General features: G+C 31.6%; 1 protein-coding gene across 10 annotated transcripts in view; it reads right to left on the reverse strand.

Moving 5' to 3' along the window:
* Positions 1 to 21,763, reverse strand: part of SRPK2 (SRSF protein kinase 2) — a 253,606-nt gene that overhangs the window by 49,938 nt on the left and 181,905 nt on the right. For all 10 annotated transcript variants that reach the window (XR_004229621.1, XM_031938721.1, XM_031938724.1 and 7 more), the window contains 8 exons: positions 19,963 to 20,071; positions 19,255 to 19,342; positions 18,918 to 19,005; positions 16,181 to 16,287; positions 6,515 to 6,680; positions 5,326 to 5,351; positions 3,564 to 3,810; positions 2,471 to 2,953 (listed from right to left, as the gene is read on the reverse strand). Coding sequence is in view for 9 of the 10 variants with exons in the window: in XM_031938721.1 (XP_031794581.1) it covers positions 2,471 to 2,953; positions 3,564 to 3,810; positions 5,326 to 5,351; positions 6,515 to 6,680; positions 16,181 to 16,287; positions 18,918 to 19,005; positions 19,255 to 19,342; positions 19,963 to 20,071 (1,314 nt within the window). In the remaining variant the exon portion in view is untranslated. The remainder of the gene's footprint in view (positions 1 to 2,470; positions 2,954 to 3,563; positions 3,811 to 5,325; positions 5,352 to 6,514; positions 6,681 to 16,180; positions 16,288 to 18,917; positions 19,006 to 19,254; positions 19,343 to 19,962; positions 20,072 to 21,763) is intronic.

Here is a 21,763-nt window from a genome sequence, read left to right on the forward strand (position 1 = left end):
TAAGATTCAAATTCAGATCTTGATTCCAAATCTAACAATCAATCTATTACTTCATACCATCTCTCCTAAAAGTTTAAATAGTTTGACCTAAGAAATATGGGAACTCTCAAGAATGAAAAATGGAAGGCACAAAAAGAAATAGTTCCAATGATGACAGAAAAGGGAACTTGGCCAATGGGATATACAGAAAATGTATTGATAAACAATTCAATACTTATTAATTCAATTCAATTCAATAATTCATATTCAAATATTTATTAAGCACCTGCTATATGCAAGGCATTGTAGAGATACTGAAACAAAATCTTTTTATTGTCCTCCTCCTTCCAGAAGATCATTTTACTGAGAGGGCAGGGATACATGTTCACTAATATGAAACATGCACACAAATAAGTAAAGAAAAGATCATTTGAGAAGACACAGTATTATTAACTATGGAAATTAAGAAAAGCTTAAAATTTCCAAAGAAAAGTTTTGAAAACAACTAAGTATTTATTCTAAGAGGCAAAAATGAAGATGGAGTATAATTCAGATTTGAGTTAACAGCCTTTTCAAATGTATAGAAGTAAAAAAACAGAATGCCACTATAGGAGATAAGTAAGCCAATTTTGTAATATTTTCAAGGATTTAAGCTCTTTTATATACAAAAAAAAAAAGAGCAGCATTTTTTGTGATAGTGAAAAAACTGTTAACAAATTACCTATAAGCTGGGGAAGAGCTGAACAAACCGTGACTTATGAATATAAAAATAACAGGAAATATTTAGAATTCAGAGAAGTTTAGAAAGATAAAAAGCTGGACTGGATTTTAAATCTCATTTCTGACAATAATTGCCTGTGCAAATCTAGGCAAATCACAGAATCTCTTAAGTTTAAAGCTGTCTTTTTTAGTAAATGAGAGGGTTGGATTAATTAGCTTCTAAGGTCTTTTCAAGCTTTAAATCTATGATCCAATGACCTCTGATACAGAGCCAAATAAACAGACCCGAGAGAACAATTTACACAATGACCATAATAATATAAAGGAAAACAAACTCACTGACTTTAGTGAACTAAACAAATAATGTTTTCTGAAGACTAATAGCAAAGCATGCTTCTGGCCTCTCAGCTAGACTGGTAGACCCAGGGCAGAATGAGCCATACATTTTAAATATTTCCAATATATTGATTGTATTTGAGTATATGTATTTGTTACAAGACAGAGTCCTATTGGTGGAATTAGGATAGGAGGGAAAGGATGGTACAATGAGAAGAGACAGTCACATTTTAAAAAATGGAAGAAAGAAGAACATTTAAAAGAAAACCAACATTCACAAGGAATTTTTAATAGGACACAATCTTAATGAGTCAACAATATGATATAGAAGTTTTTTTTTTAAAACTATGATTATAGACAATATTAAGAAAGGCATAATAACCAAAACAAGGAGAATAAAAAGTTTATTCTATACTCTCCCCATTTAATTATCTCTCCCTATCTTGCCCAGGAGCTAGATGTAAAGCAATCACTTTTGTGGACCAGTCCCACTACTGACTGGCATGGAGGCTTTAGCCTGCTGTGTTTCTAACCTGTACTAGTTTGCCCTTCCTTAGGCAGCTTGATGGTCCCCCACTCCAGTGGGCTCAACATAATGTTGCTGGCCTTAGTTCGAAGACTTGATTGGCTTAACTCACTGCAGTTAGGAACTCTCAAATTCAAGTAATTCACCAAGCTCATATTTTCTGGTAGTAGGGATTGCAGGTTTGTACAACAATGCTTCTCAAAAGATATAATTATTACTTGAACTAATTGTCTTTCTGAATAGATATTACCAGTATTAGGAAATTCAATAAGAATCAAAATGAAACAATTCTAAGAAAGCTGAAGAACATGGGTTCCTGGACATTGGGAATCTTTAAAATTCTTTTTATAGATGTTGTGGCACTAATTTGATACAGAAGAACAAAAAAACTAAAACCTGTAATTCTTATTAGTTAAAAAGTTTAAGATGAAATAGATCTGATTTCATTGATACAGGAAATTCCCAGATAAGGAAACTCCCATAACCAATGCAGACTGATACCTTCTGTTGCCTAAAATACAGAGAAGTGTATTCACCAGCATCACATGGTTAATGAGGAGGGGAGGGGGGAAAAGGGGAGAGGGAAGCAGGAATGGACCTAGATCTATTAAACTGATTTATCATGCTGCCTCTATAAGCATTAAAAGTTATAAGCCTAATGTCAGACATATACTCAAGATTTCAAAAGTTCTGAAATACATTTACAATAAGAAGAGAAAGTCCAGGAGCAGTGACATTTCATTTGTCCACAAAAATTCAAGGTATGTGCTCCCACAAATGAAAAGTACTAATGTGTACACATGCCTTTTCTCCACAACTTATCCTTTTAAAAGTTCTATTCTGGCTTTTTTGAGGCAAAAAAAAAAACAAAAAAAAAACAAACAGCTAGTTGAGGGGAGAAGCACTTACTTTTCGGCAAATCCCCAGTACTGGATGCTGAAACTGTTCTGCTCCTGTCATGAGATGGACTGTTCTCTTCTCGCTCAGTTAGAGCTGATCCATCTGAAACTGCAGAGCCACAAGCCACAGACTCTAAAGCCCCAGAGAACATTGAAGCTGTAAACTCTGAAAACTGTGACTCAGGAATTTTATGCCGTCCATTTGGCAAATCACCATTAAATTGTTCATAGGAGCTACTATATGTATAATCGCTTTCTGCATTCGGCTCATCAAGATTATATTCCTCTGGATTTGGGCACTCTTCTTCATCATCTTCTTCATCTTCTATTTGTTGTTCCAACAAGAACGGGCCATTTTCAATATGGCCATTTGTTTTGGGGGATTCTATCCATGTAGGGTCTGTGTTGGCAAGTTCCTGTTCAACATCATCATCATCTTTTTCTGTGTTTTCTTTTTCAGTATCTTCTTTCTCCTCTTGATCTTCAGTTTCACCTTAAAAAGTTAATGTGTTAAGAATGACTTAATTCATTTTTCTTTATAAAAAGACATTTAATTCTTCAATAAAAAATGTAAATGACTTTAAAACTATACATATTTATATGAAATATCAGGTAACAAAGACCTAGAAGGATTTCTTTAAAAAGAGCCTTAAATATGCATTTCTGTTATATTCTTGTTTTCCTTGCCCTTTTCATTCCAGCATACTTCATTCTTCAAAAAAGGTTAATAAAAACATTTTTTAAGTAAAAAAAAAATCATGGATAAAAAGTTATCACTGGCATAGAAAGAAAACAAAGTACCAAACTCTTCTGGAATTTCTTGTCTTGAGCACTGACCACCAGAATCTGAGCCAACATATCTTGTAGTTGTATCACTATCTTATTTCCTCAACTGCTCAAACTGAGGTTTAAGTAAAAAGTTACTTACAAATTAACATGAGAACAAATACAATATCAAGTGGAAACTAGTCGATTAATTTTGGATACATTACAGATACATGATTATTAAACATAAAGAACTGATAGATCACTGACCACAAACCATTTCTCCATGTCAATTTTCATTTATTTTTAGTAAGGCAGGACACACAGGTTTCACTAACCATCGTCATTTGCAGGTTCTTCATCAGCTGCCTCCTTTAATTCTGCTGTTTTTAGTTTGACTTCTGGGTGGTATTCATCTTCCTGATCATTCGTGGGTATAGTTGAAGAGATGTTTTCTTCTATTTTTTTCCTTTCAGCTTCTCGCTCTAGTTCTTCTATTTCCTGAAGTCGTTTTTCCAACAGCTCTGCCTGCCTTTTCTGTTTTTTTTTCAGTTTTTTCTTTTTGTTTTTAGATATTTTTCCTATCTACAACATTTTAAGAAAACACCACAGGTCAGTTTACTATTCTTTTAAAGCAACTTATAGCAACACGACGGCTAGCAGCATAGCAAAAATAAAAGAAACTTTGTTTCTATATAAACCTTTAATCATTTAAAATTTTGAAAAGTCAGACAAGGGACAATTAGTTGACTAAAATCATGTTTTATGTGTGCCACTTGGAGGGATGCTGTTTTGACAGGGAAAGACCTGAATTGACTATGTTTTGTCCAACTAGCCTACAACATCTTCATTATACTTGATAATTCTAGGCCTTAAACAAGGTTTATTTGTTGAACCTTCTATACAAAATCTTAGCTAACTACATCCCTGATATCTTTATGATTACTTTCATGGAACTTGTTTGCTAAATTAATTCACTTGTATCAATACAAAGTGCCATTTTCTGGTAGTGTTTGGATGCCTCACTTAGTGTTGCTACTAATGAAGAGATGAACTTATTGAAATTAAAAATAGGACTCTACTGGATTTAAAAAAAGAGAAAAGTTAAAGTCACTTATTGGTTTTGAAAAAGATATTTTTGCTGTAAAGCATCAACTTTAAGCATCAATTTCAAAAGCTTCAATTTCAGCAAGGAGCTTTCCTTTCCTAGAAAGAAAATGCTTCATTCAAGCCCTAATTGTAGAAAGAAACTTTTCTAGCATTATCTGCATTTGAAGGAATTTAATTAGTATGATTTTCCTTGTATTTTGACTTCTAATCTGAAAGATGGTGAATATACTGCTGCATTCTGAGCTTTCTGATCTATTTTGTTAATGGTTTTAAAGTCATTTGAACAATTCTATCTGACCTATTAACTAAAAATGTTTTGTTAATAATCCTAAAAAATTCAGTCAGGTTCACATCTCCAAAGGCAGGCTTAGTTCTGAGGCCTTACTTATACTCTGAGAAAACTTAAGGACACTTAGACTGGAATAGCTAATAAACAGATCAGTGACTTTAAAAACAAGGGTTCTTGGTTTATGGAAAGTGCATAATGAGAGCAGCAGCTATAAAAAAGTAGTAGTATAAAAGTTAACTGCTTCAAAACAAGCAAACAAAAATGGGACTTGGGAACCAAATCTAAAACATTTCAAGAAAAGCATATGACTATTTCTATTTTAAACCCCAAGCAAGGTAACAATTTTGCTACTCAGTATTGGAGAATATGATAAAATTATTTCATCTTGACACAAGAATATGAAATCTGAAAGCACCTTAGAGAAAATCAGCTTTGGGTAAGCAAGACCATATCAGGAATAAGAGTGCTAAGAAGCACAGGGTAAGAATAAGGATGGGGTTCTCAAAACAAGAATAATAATTAATTAAATAGACAACAGATGTTAAACTAGTAAATGATGCTCCCAAAAAGGAAAGCCTTGAAAGGTGTAAGAGGCAGAAGAAAAGAAAAGGTCTAATAGTAATTACTTAAAACTTAAATATTAGGGAAAAAAAACCCCAACAATAATCTCATTTGAAATGAAGGTCAAATCAAATACTTACAGGCTTTTGTTGTGGAGCAGTACTCACTAAAATAAAATGAAATAAAATAATTAATATTTATAGAAGGCTATATATATAATTTTACAAATGTTGTTTGAATAAGAAAACATAGTTCAATAGCTCTTCATGTACCAGGCTCTTAAATATAACAACAATCTCATTCATAGGGGAGTCTAAAGAAAGTGATTAAGATGAGATATGAACAATAAAATCTACTTTCAATATTCAGTACAATGCTATTCATAAAAATTTAACTACTTGACTTAACTATTCCTAAAGCAATGACCAATGACATAATAAAAGAATTCCCCTAAATACATAAATTTACTTTTAGTAGTGAAACTGTCCATATCTAGGACACTCAACATGTTTTGAAATATACTGAGCATGTTTTTGTTAAAATGAAATAAATTAAATTGATGTTACTCAATCATTTCAGTCATGTCCAACTCTTTATATGACCCCATTTGGGGTTTTCTTGGGAAAGACAATGAAATGGTTTGCCATTTCCTTTTCCAGCTCATTTTATAAATGGGAAAACTAAAACAAATTGGGTTAAATGATTTTGCCTAGGGTCATACAGATAGTAGGCCAGATATGGAGTCCAGAAAATGAGTCTTCCTGATCCATGCTACTTAGATGCGCTGAAATATATATATTTAGGGACTAATTTATATAAACAGATTCTTCTGTAACCCACAAAGATTGAATGAAATTATAGCTTCATAGCCTAAATGATACTCTATTAAAATGAAGGTATGAAGGAGTTACTGTATATCCCAAAATGTCTTAGAGAACAACATTGTAACCAAGCTGTATGGGACTAGTTTCATATATCTACAAATGAGTGTAAATTATCACTCAGAAAATCTTAAAATGATGACAGATAATTTAAATAATCATAGTTGAAAGAGACCTTAAGAGACAACTAGTTCAAAGCCCTCATTTTACAGATAAAAGAAGCTGAGGCAGATCAGTTGCATGACTTGCATAGTCACAGAAATAGTCAGAATTTGAGGCAGGATTTGAACCTGACTATAACCTCAGAGTTCTATTCACTAAACATACTGCCTCTCTGCAGCATAATAGTGGATGAAATACAAAATTTTTCTCTGTTACCTGCACATAACTGAAAGTCAAGAGGTAATAGTGACTTTATTTTAACTAGAGTTTCAATCAGGTCCATCACCTGCTGAGCCAGAAGGAGGAGGAGCACCTGCTTTCTGCCACTCTGTGGCCTCTGCCGCCATCCTACGTACATACGTATCATCTACACACATCAAAATGTTTTCTGGCTTGATATCAGTATGGATAATCTTGCACTTGCTGTGTAGATAATCTAAACCCTGCAGAACCTGATTAACAGTAAAAAAAAAAAAAAAAATTAAGAGAAAAGAAAGCAATTAACATGTGGCATGAAGGACAGTTATTTTAAATAAAAAGAATTATCAGAAATGGAATTCACTTCCTACACACACAAAAAGATACCTATATTCTTCTTAGTACAGTATATGACACATAGTAAGCACTCAATACTCAAGTTGTACTTCAAAACATATGTGATTTTGAGTATGTCAATGACTTAAAATTAAGAGAAAAGAAAGTAATTAATATATGGCATGAAGAACAGTTATTTTAAATAAAAAGAATAATCAGAAATGGAATTCACGTCCTACACATGCAAAAAGATACGTGTATTCCTCTATAAGATGAGTGGAATATTGACAATGAGTGGAATATTTGCCATACATTGCAGCCTCTCTAAAACCAGATATATATACTTTCTGGAGGCTGTTCTATTAAAAAAAAATAGCTACAATCCACATGGTGATGATAAATTTAGCTAGACATGTATCTAGCCCATCAATATACAGTCTCTTGCTAGACTTTGGAGGGGAGAAGTAAATTACAAGTAAATATCATCCTACATTTAAGTACTGCCTCCCTTTATCCATTTATAGACCTGGACCTGGAGGCCCTGAAAGGAGAAGATTAAGTGGGAAACTATAATTTGATTAAAGAGAAAATTAGAAAGTTACTGTCCTCTAAATTGTACTTTCCCTCCAGTGGTATGATTTGTCTGACCAAAGAAAGAAAGGACAATGAGAAAAATTATATAAGATTATGCAAAAACTAGATGACCTGAAGTTGAGCAAAAGAATGCCTAAAGTTAATCATTTAGATAGTTTAAAAAAAAAAAAAAGGAATGGCATAGGATGAGTAGAATATAGATATCAATATGAATAGATATATAGAATAGAATAGAAATAGTACTAAGGTAAAAAACTACTAAGTTCCAGATTTGATTTGATTATTAATAACCATGTGAAATTTGGGGCAAGTTACAATTTCTCTAAAATGACTGTTGTTGTTCAGTTATTTGGTCATGTCTAAGACTTCATGACCTCGTGTACCATAGCATGCCAATATGTCCATGGGATTTTCGTGGTAAAGATATTGGAATCATTTGCCATTTCTTTCTCCAATTGGTTAAGGCAAACAGAGGTCAAATTACTTGCCCAGGGTCACACAGCTAGTAAGGGTCAGAGGCCATATTTGAATAAGGGCTTCTTGACTCTAGGTTCTCCAACCATTGAGCCACCTAAAATGATACAGTGAATTATTATATGATCTCTGAGATACCTTCTTCCTCAATCTATGATTCTGTATTTCCTTTTTTATCTTCTTTGTATTTCCATTGTTCCTACTACTAAGATCACAATTAAAAGTTAGGAAAGTCATTAAGAATAAAGTGTTGGGCTTTTTGAAAAAATGAAACAGTACATTTGGCTCTTCATTTGATAAAATTCAATAAATAAGACATGGCTCTGATCTTTATAGTAATAACTACTGCATTGGAGCTAAAGAAAAGTGCAACAATGAAGTTTCACACTCTAAGATCTACAGGTTTGCTGATGACACAGCTTGCTTCGTGAAAACCCAATAAGGAGAGTTAAAAGCACATCTTTAACAATTTGCTCATTTTTTTTTCCTTTCAGTTTTTCTAACATACCAAACATTGCCTCTTCCACCTCTTTCCCGGACATCATATATCATCTCAGCAGCAGGAGGCAACTTATAATAATAAAAATTTGAAAGTATGCATTATCCCTAAAAGCAATAATTCAATTGAATCTAACACATACTGATAAGTGCCTACACTGAAAAAAATCATCATCTGGATACCATATAAGAAAACAGAGAAATTAGGGTTGTCTAACAATTACTTTTTTGTCCCATTTTTTACCTGTACTAAATGTACCTCTCCAAGTGAGTGTACAGGTTCAACATTATAGGTGACTATCATTAAACAGTATAAAACTGCTTTTTATTACCATTATTTCCTTTCCTTCAAAAATTATTTTCTTTAAGACAACTTAGCTAAAAGATACACAAACAAGAAAAAAGAAATACAGAAGGGAGACCTGAGAGCAATTATACTATTATTTTTCTAAATATTCTTACTAAGCATTCTCGAAAAATCTGAAAAGGGAACTAACAGAATGTAGCAAGCTTCTGAATTATATTCTAGTGCTTTTTAAGCTCCCTGACTCAGTTATACCATTTACCAATATAGCCTTTCCAAACCATTTCATCTATCTTCTAAGCTCCCATAGTTCTCTTTCTTCTTCATCTCAACTGACAACCTTGCTTCATATTTCACTTTAATAATTGGGGTTACTAGTAGAGAATTACCTCTTCATCTCTCCTCCTCATCACATATTACACAGATGCCTTACCCATCATTATTTCTTCCTTTGCCACAATGAAAAAGTGATTTTTTTTTCCTGGCCAAGAGCTTTTCCAACAGAGAAGACTGACTATACCCTCTATCATCATCAATCTCTCATTTATTTTCAATATTTCCCTGTATGGCTTTTCCATTCTACCTGTAAACAAGCCCAGTGGCCCCATCCCCTCAAAAAATTACTCACTTGATCCATCCCTCTTTGTCAGCTGTTCTCCCATCTCTCCTCCCTATTTCTGGTTAAACTACTTGATAAGGCAGTCTACAATTAAACCTCTAATTCCTCCCTCCTCATTCTTCTTAACTCTCCAGAGTCTGATTTAACACTTCATCATTCAACTGAAAAAGCTCTCTCCAAAGTTATGAATGATTGCATAATTAACAAATTTAATAGACCTTTCTCAATCTTCACCTTTCTTGACCTCTTCAGCCCTTTCAATCATCCTTTTCTTGCTACAGATCTCTTGGATAGGTTTACATAGTACAATTCTCTCCTAGTTCTCCTCTGCTACAAACTGCTGCTCCTCAGTTTCATTTCCTGGATCATCACCCAGGTCATAGCTGATAACTGTGGAAATCCCATGGAGCCCTATCCTGGGTCTTCTCTTCTCCCTCTATGCTAATACTTGATCTCGTGTATTCAAGTATTATCTATCTCTATGCAAACGCTGCTCAATGATACAACTGGATTTATTATTATCAAAAATAAATCATGGGCAGTTAAGAAAACATGAAAATTGGATTCAAAATACAGGAAATATTGTCAATGCAAAAGGAAGCAAAAATTAGAAATAAACATTATAGGGAATCTCTAAATGAATTATCAATATTGGGAAAACTGGATACACGTGGTAAGAGATGGGCTTAGATTATCCATATGTAAACACTAAGTGCATCAATGATCTAAATAAAAAAATCTAGGAAAAAATGGAATAATTATGCCTCAATTATGCATTTTGAACAATCAAATGAAAAAATTATTCCACCCAAAATTGATGGCCTGATTTTAGAAATACCCATAAGTTGATGGCCTTGATTATACAAAGAAAGGTTGTTTGATAAAACAGGTATCTTTAAAAAAAAAAGCTTAAGAAAACATTTTGAAAATATATTAGATAAAAGTCTAACATTCAGAATCTTTGAGAAATTTACTACATACCAATAACAGTAGTATGTACTCCCTAATAGAGCAATGGTCAAAGGACACAATTTTTGAATTTCAAAATATGTACTCTTACTAACACAGTATGGAAATGAGAATCAAATTCTCTAACAATCAGAATACTATAAATCAAGACAACTATAACCTATTCCCTTCACAGGCAATAAATTTATAAAAATGATTTTTAAATGAAGGTGATAAGTTTCCATGTGGCCAAGAACACAGGGAAATATGCACATCCTATCACTTTGTTATTGAGTTTGGTGAAAAATCATTATCACTATTTTTACACTAAAATTAAAATTAAAAATAATCCCTATCCTCAAGGAACTAAACCTTCCTTTAAATAAGAGAGAGCATATTAAATGTATAACAACAACAAAATACCAATTACCCTAATCCTACCCTAACTGAATCATTAAATGCTAGATGCCTCAGTGAATAGAACACTGGTCCTAAAGTCAGAAAGACCCAAGTTCAAATCCATTTCCAGGTGTGGGACCCTGTAAAAAGTATGTAAGTCACTTAACCTATGCCTTTGTTTCTTCATCCATCAAATGAAGATAATAATCATACCCACTTCCCAGGGTAGTTATGAAGTTAAATGAGATAATATTTGTAAAGCCCTTTGCAAAGCTTAAGGTATTAAATAAGTGTGGGTTATTAAATACAATTCTCCACTCAAGTTTCTTTCTTATTTAATAAACATATTAATTATGTTGGCTAAATCAAAATGAATAATAGCATACTCTATCATATTGCCAACTTGTTTACATTCATGATTCACCAAAAATATATTAAATGTAAAACTTAGTATGCAATATTTCAAAAGTACAAAACATAACTATTTTCACTTAACTATTTTTCTTGTTTAAACATAAGAAGAGATACAAAATCATCTTGAAGAATTATAACTTGAAAAATAAGTGGTAAATTCAAATATCAGACAGAATTAGAAGTTTTGTTTAAATTGTTCTGACAATAAAAATCCTGAAGGTAATATTATGTGGTGATACAATGAAATAAAAATGTGGATGAAGAATCAAGAATATATGGCAACTCATAAATTATTAAGAGGTACGGAAAGGGAAAGAGCCAAGATGACAATAAGACTGAGAATCTAGGAGTAAGATCTTAATTCACACACAGGCCTCCTCAGCAGGGTTATTTCACATACCTATCCTCATATTAATTATCTATGATGAATCCACCCAATATACTAGGAGTCTACCTCTAGAATTCTTAACATATTTGGAAACTGTTACAGCACACGTTGTCAATCAATCAATAAGCTTATAAAGCTTAGCACTAGGCAATGGGAGACAAAAACAAAATAATCCCTACCCTCAAGGAATTTATAGTCAATAAGGCAAATAAAAGGTATAAAAATAAGTAAATTTGAAATATCAATAAAGTAAAAACAAAGTGATTGGGTTGGAGAGAAGGCACACTAGCTGCTGGCAGGGGATTTTGAAGTGGTCCAGATATGGTCTCATTTAGGAAGTGGCATTTAAGCTAGGCTTTATAAGCACTAATATGGATATTAAGAAGCAGAGGTGAGAAGAAAGTGCGTTCCAGAAATGGAGGATAAGCAAAAGCCTGAAAATAGAAGATGGAATTCTGTGTGTGAGAAACAAATAGGCCAATTTGATTAGACTGTGGTACCTAGGAGGGGTGATATGAAACTAACTGGAAAAATAAATGGGAGCCAGATTGTGAAGGGCTTTAAATGCCAATTGAAATGTTATTTGATCTTAGAAACAAAGGGGAGCCCGTTGGAAATTTCTGAATATTATGATTAGGCCTGTGCTTTAGGAATACCAATTTGATAGCTCTGTGAAGGATGGATATAAGAAAGAAGAGGACTGAGGAAAGGAAATTAATTAGGAATCTTTTATAACATAAACAGTTAAACTTTCATAGAGAACAGATGACAAAGTTGTGGGAAAGTGCTGTCTTTTCATCAGAGAACTGAATAAAGGAGGAAAAAACTAGGGGAGAGAAAGGAATTATGTAACAAGTATTTGGAACTGTTCAGCATAGTTTATCTAATGGGAATTTGTATGATACACCTAATCTCCATGACTGAATACCTTATTAGACATTCTGCAACACATGAATAAAAGATACTAAATTTATTGATAAATGAGAATGGCCCCATGATCTAATATAAATCATCACCATGAAGAACTGGTTACTCTTTGGAAAAAATAAATTTCAAATGAGAGACTTTGGAGTGATGATGCTAGAGTAAGGATCAAGAAGTGGCAATGAGGAGCAAAGTCCTTCTCCTGGACCATGAAAGAAATTATATCCATTAGTTGAAAGGAGAGCCACAGATGTTAGGCATTTGGAAGCCAGGACTGTGAGCATCAGAAGATGACAGGAAAATAAAAGGAAGAAAGCTATGATGAATAAAAGTTCACTCATAATAGAATTTTTTAATCTGAGGGATTTTTAAGAGAGGGATTTTTTTTTACTTAAGCATATGGGAATTCTATATCATTGGAATTCAGAAAATATCAGGTAAAAAGTATGCTAGCCAAAGAGAACTGAAAAAGTTAACTTTTGACTGAGTTCCCATTCTTAAGAATTTTGTGAATATCTATCAGTTATCTCTTGCTACAAGATCTGGTTCCTTTCACTTCTTGCCCACATCTTTTTTTTTTTAATACCACTTTTTTCCAAATTTTTATTTTCAGTTCAAAATTCTTTCCCTCTCCTCTGCATCGAGAAAGCAAGAAATATATTAATCCATTATTTACATATATCTTTCTGAAGACATCACTGTGTCTGATGAGCAATTCTTCTGTTGGTTATACGTCACAGAGTACTCATATTACTTACCCAAGGCAAATTTATTACCTTTTGCATAACATCAGTTATAGTTATTTAGAGATTTCATGACTCTCAGTCATGTATCTTCATTAGAAGAATATTTGGTGTTAAAAAGAAAGGCTTTCGTTTTAAGAGAAAGTATGGAATTTTTTTAAAGTCCTAAAAATTTCCGAAAGACAATCCAACTCACTTTCTTCCTCTTATTCAAATTCTACTCTGGATTCACTGCTTACTCAAACCCCCACATAAACATATGTGTGTATATGCCAATATATGCAAACATATATATTACATATTATAAACACACATGTCCCAAAGGTTTAACTCTTAGAATTCTACAGTCAGGACAATCATAAACAAAATTATTTTATCTATGTATGATATGTTTGTATGATATAATATTGTATGGTATGTTTGGAACAGAGGAAAATCATCAAAATATTAGCTATCATGTAATTAATATTTTTCCAATCACAACAATTAAGAAAAATTGAACAATACTATTTTGCTTTATGTTGGTGGTGAGTTTATTTACTCCAATGATGAAGGCATGGATCCTTATAGTAATGAAGTAACTGTGCAAGTGAATATAATTTAACTAAATCAAACTCTCAGAATTTTATCTATTTATTAACTATTTAAACTCCTGTATAGTACACTGTTGGTTTGTGTTACTTTTAAGATGTTATCATTCTTTAACTTTTAATAAGTTCAATGAACAAGAATTCTACACCTTCCTAACTCAAATGTCAGATGTGTCAGTTCATTTCTTAGGGTGATCATAGATAAGAGGGAAACACCTGTAGGGAAAATTCCTGTCAGAAACTAATATTTTTATTTTGGTATTCCCTCCTCAAAACATTTATAAATCTTAATATATTTAAGTCTGCTAAAGTCACAGATGGAAGGGGGTTTGGAAAAGCTGAATAATCAGTTTTTATGAAAAACTACATCAAACAATTCTACTTTTAAGGAAAAAGAATAGAGACAATGAGTCTTTACTTCTATAGAAATAAAGATATTACCAAGAAAATTACACTCTGGAACTAAGTTAAACTATATAAAGATTTTCCAAACCAGCTAGATTCAGAAGCCATTTCACCCCTTATATTATGTAAAAATAAAGGACATGGAGATATTGCCTTCCTTAACAATTACTCATATGACAATAATATGTTGCTCTACCAGTGAGAGGTGATAATAGTACAGTAATATATCAGTTAGTGAAATATTCTCCTCTATTTTGACAAGATTTAGATGAGATATCTTTGAATATTAACAGTGATAACAAGTCTCTTTCAGGTTGTATATAAGGCAGAGCTAGTAAAATATGTGTTCTATATTGACAAATATTATATTAGGCTTTTTATTAAATACTGTATTTAGGTTTTTTGAAGAAGAATAATCTGTTAAAGTAAGTCTACTTTCTGTGACAGTACATAAAAATGCTGCCTGAAGTGAGGCACATGCTCTAAACAGACAAACTTAAGAGATTATACATATATTATGTGTATATACATATATTATTACATATTGGGAAGTACTGATATTTACTGCAGATAGGAAAACATAACATGAATCAAAAATTGATAAAGCTGACAGCTCCAATACAAAAATGATTCTAGTGAATGAGTGCTAACTGTTCTCCAGAATTCTTAATTTAGTCTTTATTTCATTTAGGTATATATATTTTTTTCTGTCTATGTTAATATTGGTGTCTATTAACAAGCCTTATACAAACATATAGGTATAAATAAAATTAAAAAAATTATTTTTAGAGAGCATATATTAAAAAAAATTGTATTCAAAACTCTTCTGAAAAATTTCTTTCAGATTCTTCATTCTTTTCATTTACCCCCAAAACAGATTAGTAGAAAATTACAATGTATTAAACTGTGTTGTTTGTGTGTTTATTTGCATAATATGCAGGTGTGTATGTATGGTGTGTGTGTGTGTATGTGTGTGTGTGTGTGTACATACATCTGGTAGTTTGTATTTTCAGCTAGTAGATACTACATTTAGCAATTTACACTATATTATTTGTGTTAATCATGAGTTGACCATTGACCATATTACATTTTTCTTAATTTAGTTTTATATAATGCTAACTAATTAAAAATTCAATTCAATTTCTATATTGAAAAAAAAAAAGTTTACACAGTATATAAGTCATGGTTCCCACCAACATATACCTTAGAATTAAGAATTAATCTCTAAATCTAAAAGTTCCCTTCCAAACTAGTATTTTAATTGGTGAGCTGAAACATCAAGTTTCTGATGTGATTAAATCCTTTATTAGGCTATCTTTAATTTGCTTCTCTTTAAATGTATTTAGAATCATTTATATAAAATTTGTCAATCTTCTCAGTGGTATTTTACTAAATAACTCACTGGGATGATGAACAAATTTTCCAGTGAGTTAATATAACACTATTTAAAACAAATTTTAATATTTATAATAGTAATTTTATATAACCAAATTTATTTTTATTATTAATTTCCATAAAATTATTTATTTAGTAATTCTAATTAATTTTAATATAATTAACATTTAGAAAAATCTATGCTAATGGACATTAAATGATTTTAATATATGAAAACAACACTATTATAATATTTAACATGAGATCACAAATAATAATAAAGTCCTACTTAGATGAATATGACTCTGGGATTCAAAGGCTATACTAGCAGAGTGTAAGCTTTGGGAAGCTTTATTAAGATAAAAAGGTTTGGGGTGCTGGTTCAGTTATAGAGTATGTGTCTATCATGTTAGAATGTGCCTCACTACATTCAGAGAGCCTTAGATTAAAAAGATAAGCCATTACATTTTTCTTTGGCCAAAGTAACTTCTCAAATTTTCTATAAAACTGTGATACAGTTTTAATATCCATGTAAGAAAGAGTACCCATTTGAAAATATAACTCCTTGTGGTATTAAAGCAGAAAATTACAATTTATTAGACTATGTTGTTTGTATGATTATTTGTATAATGTATGTGTGCATGTTGTATGTGTGTGTGTATACACAAACAAGAATTTTAGAACCAACTAACTTCAAACCAGTTACAATTAAAATATACAAAACCAAGCAGGGAAAAATATTACCTGTCGAATTATACTTTTTACACAATGGATGGGAAGACCTTGGTAATTTGATTTGATTATCCACTTTAGGAGGTGATGGCCAAGTACTTCAAAGACCATACATACATCTAACATACAGTTAAGGAAAATGTACAAGTATCATAATAACAGATACACAAACAAAAGAAAAATAAAAGGTTATAAAAACCATAAAATTAGTTGAAAAATACTGTATATCCTAGGAATATAAGTATTGCAGTATCTTATCTTATACCCCTTTTTCCTTTTCTGTCAATTTTTTTTTTTAATGGGAAGAGGGAAAAGAGGATTTAATAATACTTAAAGAAGAGGATCATTGAAGTATTCTTTACCAATAATTAATTAAAGGGGGTATCTGTGATGACCGCGTATTTTAAAATCAGCCGGGATCAGGAATTCAGGTTAGGGGAAAATCGTCAATCTTTATTCTCAGTGGAGATGAAAGAGAACCGGCAATAGCAATGCAATGTGTGCAACTGAGCCAAGAAGCTAGCTAGAACAGAAGCCACAAGACCAGCAGCCACCAGAACCGAACCCAGCCAGCAATCTCTCTCAGCCTCTCTTCTTCTCTCTCTGCCTCCACCACCAAAATCGTTATTTCCTATACAACACATCAGGACTTGCACAGAGAGTGGGCGGGGGCCATTCTTTATCCAAGCATGTATATTAATAGAGTATAGTCCAATTACTATTTAGCCTCACGTGCTTGGGACCTCAGTGTATCAACTCAAGCCTCAGCCCATTACAGGCGTCTGACTGAGTTACTAATAAATCTGTTGACTTACTAGTGTGTTGTAGTTGTTTTGCAGTTTTTTGTCATTTTTAATAGTTTTTTTTTAATTGTTTAAGTGGCATGCTTAATTATTTAACTTTATCTCCATTGTTTCATCTAAGGACTATTTTAACAACATCCCCAAACTTTGCTATGTTATTTCATTATTAGTAATTTTAAAATATAATTATTTTTATAAGATTTGTTATATGAATTATCATTTGGGATAACATTAATTATTCCCCATATTTTTGTATAAATTTTTCCCCAATAAATTCCATCTTGGGTTTGTGTCTTATGTTCATAGTTCCCTTACAAATTAAAATTTTATTGTGTTACCTACAAAGAATGCTCTTAATAAATCTGCTTTCTTGAGTTTATTTTACAAACTCTGTATGCTCTAGCATATGTAAAAACTAGTTATATTCATTAATGTTGAGAATTTTCAAAAAAACCAAAGCTTTACTATAATTAGCATTGTTAAGATTTTGTTCAAATTTAATTCCTCTTCTTTATGTTTCTACCATGTTTGTCTAAACATGAAGGAGATATGGTAAAGATATCAACAAATTATGTCTTACTATCTAGGGCTTATCCTATTTTATTTATTTATATTTTTCTTTAACTACTTAGGTGCCATGTTATCTAGTGTATGTTTACTTAATAATGATCTTGATGATAATGATTTTATTTAATAATGATATTATTTAGTAAATTTTTACTTAATAATGATATTGACCTATGGTGCCCTTTAAGCCTAATACAATTCACGTGTTTGTCTCTCCTGACTATATTTATTTTTATCACTGCCTTGTCTAAAAATATGATTACTGAAGTAAATCTACATTCTATTCACAGCTGAAGCAAAATTAGTTCTACTACAAAACTCCATTTTAAAATTTATTATCTTTGTTTTTATTGTTTCTTAGATTTAGCAAATTGATGGAGTTTGCTTTCTAAACTCTTGCTGTGTTCTAAACAGTTTCCTCAATTGTAAAATGGGGATAATAACAACATCCCTTAACCTGGGATGCAATCAGATAATTTTTGTAAGGTACTTAGTACAGTGTCTGGTACATAAGTGTCTGGTACACAGAAACTTAATAAATATCTGTTCTCTAACCCTTCTATTTTATATGCAAATTCAACCCTTTTTAATATTCCAGGTCATGATTATCATATTTGTTTTTTCCTTCCATCACAGAATCACAGATTATTAGTTCCTTGAAGGTAGACATTTCTGTTTTTGCCTTTGTACCCCATCATCTAGCACAGCAGTTGGCAGGGTTGACAATAAATACTTGCTGACTATATAATCATAGGTTTAGAATTAGAAGGAATCACACATTTCTGCTAGTTCAACATCACTTTTTTTTTTTTTAAACAATTGAGGAAATTGAGAGGTAAGTTAAATTTTCATGGTAACATAGTAAGAAGCAGTGTTTTCATTAGGAGTGGGGAGGGGAATTCAGAAATGATTTTTTGTAATCGGCTACCTTTGATTATATTTAGTTTTGTTTCGTGAAATTATGCTTCTCTCTCCTGCCACCATTACCCAAAATGCCACTGAAATACAATTCTCATCTTCCCCATTCTAATGTAATATTCTGCCTATTTTATTGTATTTTTCCTATAATAAATGCTTTGTCCTTCTTTCACCTTCCTTTGCTTTGTCCTGATAAAAGGGTGGAAAATTCTCCTCTCTGTCCAACTCTTACCTCTAAAGGCCCTTGACTACACAAACCCAAATCCCCCCCACCCCCTTACTGTCCATACACAATGGGTCAAAAGAATGGCAGGCTGTGGATTACCTTCTAAATTTGTTCTGGGATTAACAATTTTTACTTTAACTGACTAATAAAACTGCTTCATACTTGTATATAAATAGTACAACAATCTCACTTTTCTCCATCCATCATGCAGGGATGGTTATCTTAGAAAGGATACGTATGCCATTCATGCCTGAAATTTTGAAGTCATCAATTAACTGTACAACCATGTCTTTGTTTGGGTCACTTGGGTCACTTTCACGAACCTAAAGGGAAAAAAAGTATGAAAACACTCTTGAGAGAATAATTCCGAATGAATTCAAATTTACAAACAAAAGTATGTTTTAAAGCATTTTAATATTTTAACAAAAAGTGATACTTCAAAATGATGAAAAATAAAATCCAGGTTAACATTAGCATTGCTAGCATAAATATATTAAAATGCCATAAAAATAACAATGTTTGATGTCATTAATCTTTCCCTGTCATTGAGATGAATTTTTGAAAATACTTACACATTTGAGCAATTTTATTTCATCCAAGGCTGTCTCTGTATAATGCTGGGCACTTTTTACAACCTTCATTGCCACAAATCTTTTTCCCCTTAAAGAGAAATATATATATATATATATATGTATGTATTCCATTTTCAGGTAAAGAAATTATAATATCAGCATTAAAAGTGATTTAAGAAAATGAATTCAAAAATTCCTCCCAAAGAGATGTGTGTATATATGTATTTACAGGTATTTGAAAAAGTTTCTGAACATTTTCTCTCTCACTACAGATCTTTTATTAAAATCTGCCAAACTACTTGCTGAATAATATTGTGAAAAAAAATTTCTGTTCAGCTATAGAGCTATTTTAGATAGATGGATAGATAGATAGATAGATTCTACCTTCCTATTCTGATGGTCTGTGAAATCTGTAAATTTATTACAATACAAATTAACCTTCATTTGTTGAACACTGTCTTGTAAAATTCAACTAACAAGCTTCATATATTCCAACATAAAAATTTTTTTAAAAAGGAGGATAATGGAATTTCAAAGGGATTTTAATTCTTAAAAACTTTCCTAGTTAAAAACTAAAAGCAGTGAGGCCATTATATAAAAGAACATATAGGTTATGTGTTTGGTCCTGCCGCAATATTAATTTAGCAAGACAAATTAAAATATTTAAAGTAGGAATCCAAATATGCAAAGAAAAAACATAGATCTTACTGCATATCCCAGCATAGCCAGACTGTAGAGAAGTGTCCCCATCCTAGCTTTCTAATAACATGGTAGCGGCCATTGAAAAGGTCTCCGATTTTCACTGGATGGTAGCCACCTTTTATTAAAAAAAAATTTTTTTTTCTATTAAGTTAGGAAAACAAAAACAAGTTTGTAAGTAAAAATAAGAAACTAAGTAAAAAACTATTACTTTTAGCATCTGACATATTGGAGTAAAATATAATGTGAAGGCTGTTCAACAATTTAGTAATTTTTAAGAAAAATTTAAATTTGTTTTAATTACAAAAGCTTTTTCCTAGATAAACAAAATTTGTTACCTACCTTCTGCTTCTCATAATCCCATTCTATTATATCTAGCTGATGCAAAGATTCACACATTTAGGAACACATGGAAATAACTCACATCATGATAATAGCCTGATTTTTATGCTGGAAATTAAGATTTACAAAACACTTTTCTCATGATAATATTGTAAAACTACGCAAGGATTATTGTTTTTTACAAACCAATTGATAAATTGATAAGCTACTAGCAGAGAAGCAGCTTTGTGTGGTGCAGACCTTTCTAAATGAATCAATTATATCAAATTTAGTAGGTAAGAGTTGTGAATTACTATTTTAAGTTCGTAGGTTTTCCTCCCTTGTACATGTGCCTACTAATTTCCTATAAGTTATATGTCCATTTTTTCTTCACAAGAGAAAAAATTGGTGAAAGGATATGAACATAGTTTATGGAATTGTTTGTATATTTATTATTTCTGAATTTGCTTTAATATATTTTCCTGTGATGTTATTATGTCTTTTGCTTCATTGCTAAGTAAATGGTTATGTTTAAAATTACAAAGTGATTGATAACATTTTCCTTTAAAAGTAGACATTTATCAACAAATGCCCAAATTCCTCCCAGAGAGGAATCAGAAAACAGAAAAAATAGAAAACAATTGCTAAGTCTTTTTACTTTGACAGAACTGCATAAACATTATCATTAGTATTTAAACAAAATTACCTATGATGATTTTCATTATATAGTTAAAGATATTATGCATAATGTACTTTTAGAAATGATTTCCTCCTGTATTGTTACCTAAGTTTTCCCATGTTTCTCTGAATTCTTCATGTTTTTAATTTCTTTTTTTAATTAATTAATTTATTTTATTAAAGCTTTTTATGTACAAAACATATGCATGGGTAATTTATCAACACTGACCCTTGAAAAACTTTCTGTTCCAAATTTTTCCCTCCCTCCCCTACGTGGCAGGTAGTCCAAAACATGTTAAATATGTTAAATCCAATATATGTGTACATATTTATAGTTATCTTGCTGCACAAGAAAAATGGGATCTAGGGAAAAAAACGGGAAAACATGTTCTTAATTTCTTTAAGCAAGATGATATTCCTTTAACATTTTCATTTGGTAATTTTTTTTAGACATTCCACAATTATTGGGAAGATACTTTATTTTCAACTTTCTTTCCGAATAAATTAGCTCATTTAAGAGTCTTTCCTTATTATCAATAACTTCATGGAACAATAGCCCATTTGAATTATAATCCCAATTTTATGAATTTGCAACCTGTAATTTAAAACTTCAAGTACCTGACTAGGCCATTCTGTCAGTGAATGCATAAAGCAAATATTGAAAGAAAGTCTTAGCCAATCAATCAATTAACAAGTATTTATTAAGCAGCTACTATATGTGAAACATTGTACTACTAGTACAGAAATGTACTACAGTGTCACTACAGTGACAGAAATGAAATAGTTCCTGTCCTCAAGCAATTTATAAACT

This window comes from Sarcophilus harrisii, chromosome 5 (genome assembly GCF_902635505.1).
Source record: "Sarcophilus harrisii chromosome 5, mSarHar1.11, whole genome shotgun sequence".
Classification (NCBI taxonomy): Eukaryota; Metazoa; Chordata; class Mammalia; order Dasyuromorphia; family Dasyuridae; genus Sarcophilus; species Sarcophilus harrisii.